Raw genomic sequence first — 8,415 nt, 5'->3', positions numbered from 1 at the left:
GACAAGTAAGGTTGGCTACTTTGCCGCGGAAACCGCCGCCAAGTTTGAACATCAACCCGTCAAAAATTTTTTCGAGAGGACACTTTCTGACTCACCATCAGTTCATACAAAAGCAGATGCCCACTGTCTTGTGTGTACATGACATAACCATACCAAAATTTTGCTAATAAAAGTGTTACCTTTGAAAATAATACAACCACAGCAACATATGAAAGCACATTGCTTGTAAATTTTTTACCTCTGAAAAATTTCAGCCCCATAAGAATTCTTATGGTCATACACAGACTCTTTACTTCCAAGAGATATTAAGGATAATGAGGACAACAATGACAGGATAATCTTCTAACTTTAGTCTATCAGAATTTCAGATAAGTGGTGGGAAATTTATGTTTAGTTAATGCCTAGAAACGTGATTTAATATTGTCACTTTTATGGGCAAATAAATAAGCTATACTGGATGGAAAATAAAAATTGACTTAAAATCAAATGGATACTGGAATTAATTCCAATATCCCTTCTCGTAACCTTAGCGATGTTTTAAAGAAAACAATGGCTACCAACTAAGTCACTTCAGATGATGTATATCATCCAACTTGGATCAGTTACTAGAGAAAAAAATATAGAGCACAGAATGGAAATTCCTGTCAATTCTATGAAACACTAAGAAGAGGGGTGATGTGAAATCTGTTTTCTTGTATATAGTACTTACCTCTCTTATTAAATTACAGAATTTCTTTTCTAATCAGATTATTAACTTAAATAACGGATCAATGTTAAAATGGTGATCAAACAGCAGTTTGTCGCCTTTCTTCACAGTTCTTCGTTCTGGACTGCAGTGGGGATTATGTATACTATCTGCAGAACATTACTTTGTACTCTGCATCTCGGTAATCTAGGTGATATATGGGTGATTTGAAATAACTTTTGTTGACAAAACCACACGGTAAGAAAGCAATATCGCGTACAATACACGTGACCCAGTTATAGATGACAAATATATGAATTGTCAGTATTTCAATTTTGTTATTTGAAGCAATATTCTAGCACAATGAATGGAGAGTCATCCCCAATATGCATTTGCTTCTCTTAAAAACTTAACTTCAGAGGAATTACTCTAGATATATAAGACAAAATTAGTTGGAAAAAGCACAAACAGGCAGACAGTTATGTTGTAGCTTTAACTCTCATGAGCATACTCACTCCCTGTGATTGGAAATGGAGTTCTCAGACAGCTAGACTACAGACAATATCATCCCTGTTCTAGCAGTCAAAGAATGATAGTTCTAAAGCAGTTCCCTTGCAAACAAGCTGAAAGTTATATCACTTATCTTTGCATTTCATAACAGCCCTTGGGTTGTCAAAACTGACTAAAAATAAACCAGGCATAGGTAGCAATTATTCCTTAAACTGTACTGTCATCCTCGATGATTGATTGATTTATGTATATTAAAACTGGCGTCACAACACCTAGGCTATTGACGCCTCATCCTCAATGCTATTTTACTTTCCTAAAAACTTAACTTCAAAAGAATTACTCTAGATCAATAGAAGACATAAACAGAATAATATTATGACCAGGAAGAAGCATAAGTAAACAAAGAGCAGTGTTTTGGAGCTTTAATCTTCATGAGAACACTCGTCTGCGATTACAGCACATATCAAACACATTGTCATCTCTAGCAGTGATAGCGTGATATTCTAAAGCAGCTCGGTCATGAATTATATGAGAAATGGGTTACTTGATACGTTTCTTGGTCACCAAAACTGACTAAAATAAATCAGGCACAGGTAGCAATCACGACATTTGCATCTGTACAGTACACCATTGTTCTCTAAACTGTAAATTTCCTCTGGGTTACCAAGAAAAGAATATATATAAAAAAGAAAACTTATACTTACCTATCATCATTAAAAGCTTCAAAAGTATTCTGGTAAAGACGCAAAGTAGCCCATCGTATTGCAAACCACCCAGAACCAAGAACAAGGCTCCAATATTCCAAATTCTGTGTATGTAGTGTTATCATACAACTTCATAAAAATCACCGAGATTTTACGATTTAGCGCAAGGTCACGGAACACATTCCAAACAACTGAAATCAGTTGCATACAGTTACATGCAACCTTCTCCTCACAACATCAGAGTGTAAAGTGAAGGTTAGGTAGCAAAGTACTTGGCGGCCATCTTGAAAACAAAAGACAAACGAAACTCTCAGATGGTTATGTCCTTCACAGCATTATTGTGGGACTAAACTACTGTACGACTCATCATTTGTTACCCTTATAGTTCATCTTCGAAGCAAAGACCAATTTAATGACCGCTTATTTGGTATCCGTGGACCCTGACATCCTGACATAACCTTTCTTCCTTCCTTTGTTATTGTTCATTAAATCTTGACGTCTTAATTTTCCTTGGGAATTAAAACGAATATCTCAAAGGTATAACAAAACGATGAATACTTTCTATTAAACCTTTCGTTTCGTTTTCATTGGAAACAATAATTTCCTAGCCATTTCATTTCTTCCCTCATATAGCAAACATTAATTTTTGTTTATTTTCTCGTTACAACATGAACATGCAACGAAAAGACTCCATTATACGCAACTACGTGGCCTTGGATAAAAAAAAAAGCAGCAAGTAGATCTACTACTCTTTTCCTCGTATCGTTATTTTACTCTCCCCTTGATCAGCCGGGTAACTAGCTTTGCACTGATAACCAAAAACGCTCCAGTTTTTCACTAATTTCGTTACTTCTCAAGCTGGGAAATGAATAATGAATTTCAGTTAATCTTACGTGAATATATATTTTGTATGCATTATGTAGCCATATATGATGCAGTTTTAAGAAGGAAGTTAACGTTATCTTACTTACGATGAGCACAATTTGGACCTTATCTACTACTAAATACCCTGCCACTGTGCCTGACAAAATCATGTAGCAAAGAATAAAAGGAAACAAATTTATATTCCATGAACAGCACTACAAAAATTCTCGAAGACATCAAGAAGTCTTGCCCAATATTCGAGGATCATAGTATGCTCACGTCCACCAACATAAATTTAAGTATAAAATAGTAGGGTTCCATATCTTACTTAAAAGAATGGTAATTCTTATATATATGGCAGTCGGACGATGTTCGATAATAACTAGACGTATCAATCTGATATTAGTGACCCAGATAGCTAATTCTTACCGAACGATTTTTGGCAACAAAATTCTTTCCCTAAGTTTTCATGTAATTACTAAATATTACATATTAGCTGAAAGCATTTGTATTCATTGTGCATATAATTAATAGACCAACGAATAATAAAGGGCTGATATCAATAAAGTGAATATAAATATATCTTAAGAGGGTGAATGGTGATCAACAAAGTGAACCAGTCTCGGAGACAGAATCGTTTTATAAGGGACGCCATGTCTTCGAATGGCCACTGCGGCCAGGCACTGAAGAGAGGTGTACCGGACACTGTTAGCCAGATGCTCAAATTTCCGACCTCTGGCGGCCATCATCGACTCGAAATTCTGGCCCTGATTATTCGCCGCGTCTAAGTGTGCACCAGCTGCGAGAAGAGCATCCAGAATCTCTCTGGGGCATTCGCTATTCCTCGCGAGGACGTGGAGGGGCGTGTTCCCTCCACGGTCTATTGCACAAGGATCAGCCCCTGCTTCCAGCAAAAGGTTCACAACTGCAATATCAGGAAAGGTGCGGAGAGAAAACAAAACCGCATTTAACCCAGGAAATCTACAGCAAGCCAAATGTAGTAGAGTTACATCTGCGGAATTTAGAGGGTTTAATTTAACTAATTTATATACCGCACTCTTCACCGTGCGCCTCTGGATGTCAGACAGAACGGGCATTAATCTTGCTGACAACAGCACAAGACGGATCCCTATGGCGTGAATCCAGTGCAGATGAGTAAAATGAACTTCACTGGGTGAAGCATTTTCACCGCCATTAGTTTTGCGAAGCAAGGAAACCGTTTCAGCTTCCCTGATACACTTTTCAAACAGTTGCATGACATCTTCAAAATACAGTAGTGGTGTCTTATTGTTGTGGTCTGTTGGTGCCTTGATTAGACCACCTAATAAATTTATTAGCGACGCAAAATAAACCCATATGTTTTCGTCTATAAGTTCTTGGTTGCTCTGATGCAAAGATATAGCGTGTATCCATACGCTAATGCATCGTTTCATATCCAGTTTCATTGCGTAATAAACTGCTCTCTCTTGAAGGTGTTCAATTGTGCTAGGGTCCGAAGGTCCTAATATTCTTTCTTTGATTAATAATGATTGCATTTCCATAGCATCGCTGTTTGACTTGATCTGATCCAGTTGATGTTCGGTTGTGACTTCCTGGAAATGCTCACACGCCAAGTCCTCGGTCTTCGAGTGAATCAAAACGCCATGGGTGGATCTGTGAACAGGATCAGTTTTTTTAAAGAATAGAAACTGAAGTCTTGAACGAAGTTGTAATGGTTGACATGCTCATGTAATTAGAATTAGTAAGGCGGGTTCGATGGTGAACGTGCAAAATAGAACAATCAATTATCGTTTTGAAAGCAAAATTTTCATGATATATTTCTATCATCACCTGTTTCATTTGTAAGTGCCTTAACCGTCGTAATAAGCGCGGTGTCAGAAGACCTCTTCCAGTGAGGTGGCATGGTTAGTATACACTTTTATAGCTTTATGATTACTGCCTCTGCAAGCTATGAACATTCCTATTCGAAAACTTACCTCTCACGCATTGCCAATATCCAGTATTTCAGAGCGCCGTCAGCATCATTCCTGTTATGGATGAGGGAAGCCCCAAGAAGCTCCAGTGCACTGATCTTCTCTTGTACTGATATCACTTCCGTTCTGCCAAGTAAATATTCTACGATGTTCACATGGCCGGCAGAGCTGGCAAATAGTAAAGGCGATACTCCTGCAAATGAAAAAGCAGTGAATAAATTATTGTTAAATGAAAAACGGAGTTTAAGAATGTATTCAATATGTTGAGTATAAAATTTAGGTCAAAAGCCAAGCGCAGGGACCTATGGGGTCACTGAGCGCTGAAAGGGAAATTGAGAGTAAAAAGGTTTTAAAGGTGTAACAGAAAGAGATCCTCGTAGTTGCACTATGAAACAATAGTTAGGAGAGGGTAGAAAGTAAGGTGAAAGAAAGAGAACTGATTGGGGTTACAGTAAAAGGAATGAAAAGGGTTGCAGCTAGGGGCCGAAGGAATGATGCAAAGAACCTTAAGTAATTTCTACAGCGCACTGCGTGAGATGCACTGACGGCACCAACGCCATACGGGGTTATTCAGTATATGCCCTCCCTTCCAATTCTTTATGATAATTCATCTGAAATACACATTTCGGAGGCAATGCCACGGACTAGTCCTTAAAATTTAAAAGTAATCTACTGCGTTTCTTCGAAGAAGAGAGAACAAATGTACGATAAATCCTACTGCAGAAAGTAAAACCCAGATCTCACAGCATCAAAATATTAACCAAACCAGCTTCACCAGTCATTATTGTCAAGAACAACAACAAAAACATCAACAGAAGGTGATAGTCACCTGCCGAGTCAACATCCATCTGAGCGTTGTGTTCCAGCAACACCTTCATCATCTCGAGGTGTCCTGATCCAGCACACGCGTGCAGTGCGTTTTTGCCGTTCTTCCTCTTCTTGTTTACATCGGCGCCAAGACCCAGGAGGTATCTGACTACATCCTCGTAGCCTCTGCCAGAAGCGATCATCAGAGAGGTGATTCCTAGGTTGTCACTAGCTTCTATTTCTGAAATAAAAAAAGTGTGAGGAAGTCTTATTTAATTTTTTATATATGTATATATGCGTATATATATGTATATATAATTAGATGGAATAGATCCAAGAATAATGTAAGGGATACGGTAATTATATTTATTAAACAAAGACCTAGTTATCAACATTTATGAACATCAGCAACACTTACCTACAGACATATGTAGACCTGGGTTAATGAACAGGTAACAGTTTAGAATTAGATTTAATTTGTACACAACTTTCACTGCAAAATGCATCACATAAAGACTAAGTTTAAACAGAGGAGTACAGTAAGAGAATACACAGCAGTAAAACAGGGGTCAATAATGGACAATACAGATGCACAAGAGGTGCATGTGCAAATTTACAAATCTTTTAACATATACATTACCCAGTGTGTCAGAGCATGTAGCTTCACTGTACAGGAAAGACCATTATCCAAGCTCAGTTCTGTAAACAGTCACATAATTTGGTAGGCCACCAAACCTCCTTAAATCATACAATACAAAAACAACTCAGTTCCTTGGGCTAACTCACCTGCTCCATAATTTACAAGAAGCTCTGCAATGTCGCGGCGTCCTACGGTGCACGCAGCACTCAGTGGAGTGGACTTTGTATCGGTCTCAGCATTGACATCAGCGCCTCTGGAAAGAAGGTAGGCAGCAACTTCCCAGTGACCAGCTGCAGCAGCACACCACAGTGGACGAACTCCAGTGATACACTCTCCACCGATAGTAGCTGCAAGGAAAAAGGCAGAAGATTTATCCAGCCGTTAGATCATCATGTTAAATGTTACAGAAACTGGCTTGTAATGATATTCTTCATTATGCCATTCAGACGGGCCACAGGCCAAAATAGAAAGTGTAGCCAGTGTTTCCCTCTATTTACTGATGTAGAGCTCAACCCTAGATGGTTGCGTTACTGGAAACATGCTCCCACTGGCGAATAAAGGAAATTTGTTATATAACATGCCTCCATAAGGTTATACGAAAACTGCGTACCTATGCCGGGTTCCTCTATGTTTGCACTGCATTGTTCAACGAGGTACTGTACACACGTCATGTGTCCATACCTCGCTGCCATAACTAGAAAGAAATCCCATCCCACTCTGGCATAATGAATGGAGCAGGGAACGCGATAGCCCTGGAAAAATAAATAAATAATAATTATAATAATAACAATAAAATAACAACAACAACAACAACAACAATAATAATAATAAAATAATAAAAATAATAATATACAGATTTCAGTCTTTAAAGCATCCGTATTGGTATAAGATTTATGAGATATTTTTTGCCATAAATCATCATATTGATATAATAATGATATATAATCATATTGGATTAATACACCTGGTGAATAATAGAATAGAATAAAATAGAATTCAGGACAAAGGCCAAGCACTGGGACCTATGAGGTCATTCGATTGACAACAGGGTTTTAAAGGTGCAACAGAAGGAAAACCTCGCAGTTGCACTATGAATCAATTGTTAGGAGAGGGTGGAAAGAAAGATGGAGGAGAGAACTGGTGAATAATAAGCTGACATGAGAATAGATCCAGGTTCTGTACTTTCATGCAGGATTTTCGTACAACTGTCACGAAAATCCCTTCGATCTGACTGGTGATCTATATTTTAGAAATTTGAAGTCCTTCCAGTTACACTGCCGTTTTGCCAACACACGATACGATATGCATTCCGGAGGACTTCTACGGGAAAACCTGGGAAGTCTTTGCAAAAGCTGACCTAAAATATTTAAGTGGATAAATTGTCACAGTTAACGCTAGGTGTCGATTTGAATGCCGTAGGCTTGATTTTCTGGTCGTACTTTTACTTCGAATGTTGTGGGTTTTTTCGGTTTTACTTTTACTTCGAACGTCGTTGTGCTTATTTTCCCCTTTTATTACTTCTACTTCATATACTGTAAAATATATTTCTGGTCTTAGATCTACTCCGGTTGACTTTCCTACTCTTGCGTGCGCATAAGGTTAATTTTTAAATCTTTAATAGAATGGGTGCAAAAACTGAATCCTTCAAATCGCCTTAAGAATTTGATGCACTCAGCCAAAAGCTGCAGTATTCCCAACAGTTTCTATCTGACACATCTCTCGGTTGTTCAAGTAAATGCAGGAGCTTGATACATCGGTCAGTATAACAATAGACACAGAGACCATTTCAGCAAACAGTCAGTAGCTGACACAAGGCCAATAGAATACTTACTGGGGCAATCTTTCACGAATCAGTGCACTAAGGATGTTCTAAAACATGGATGGAATGAAAACGTTAAATTTAGTATTAGATTCACCAGTTACCACTTGATGTACTCCGTAAAATTGTATATTAAGAACAAACGGACCCTTCTCTTCGAATCGTATGTGGTCTCGTTTCGTCAAAATTGGAAAACTATATATATTCCTATAACACAGTTGAATACTGCATAACCTGATTCGGTAAAATGAAAAGTTTTCACCCTTTGAAATATACACGCAATGCATTATTGTTACTTGGTACTATTATTACCGATTCATGTGCATGTTAATTTCATCGAAATTAACAAAACATGAACTAAAAACCAAAAAATATAAAAACTATACTATCACACATGATTGTACTGAGTACAA

General features: G+C 37.9%; 1 protein-coding gene across 3 annotated transcripts in view; it reads right to left on the bottom strand.

Moving 5' to 3' along the window:
- Nucleotides 1-1,603: 1,603 nt before the first annotated feature.
- LOC136840868 (protein fem-1 homolog A-like) overlaps nt 1,604-8,415 on the bottom strand; it is an 8,014-nt gene continuing 1,202 nt past the window's right edge. For 2 of the 3 annotated variants that reach the window (XM_067107820.1, XM_067107822.1), the window contains exons 2-7: nt 6,794-6,935; nt 6,330-6,530; nt 5,962-5,979; nt 5,566-5,784; nt 4,740-4,929; nt 1,604-4,416 (exon numbers count right to left, since the gene is read on the bottom strand). In XM_067107820.1, the coding sequence (XP_066963921.1) occupies nt 3,348-4,416; nt 4,740-4,929; nt 5,566-5,784; nt 5,962-5,979; nt 6,330-6,530; nt 6,794-6,935 (1,839 nt within the window). In that variant the 3' untranslated portion in view covers nt 1,604-3,347. The remainder of the gene's footprint in view (nt 4,417-4,739; nt 4,930-5,565; nt 5,785-5,961; nt 5,980-6,329; nt 6,531-6,793; nt 6,936-8,415) is intronic. The other variant, XM_067107821.1, reaches the window with a different exon arrangement.

This window comes from Macrobrachium rosenbergii, chromosome 8 (assembly GCF_040412425.1).
Source record: "Macrobrachium rosenbergii isolate ZJJX-2024 chromosome 8, ASM4041242v1, whole genome shotgun sequence".
NCBI lineage: Eukaryota > Metazoa > Arthropoda > Malacostraca > Decapoda > Palaemonidae > Macrobrachium > Macrobrachium rosenbergii.
The sequence above is the reverse complement of the archived record's forward strand: the minus strand, read 5'-3'. Positions and strand labels throughout refer to the sequence as shown.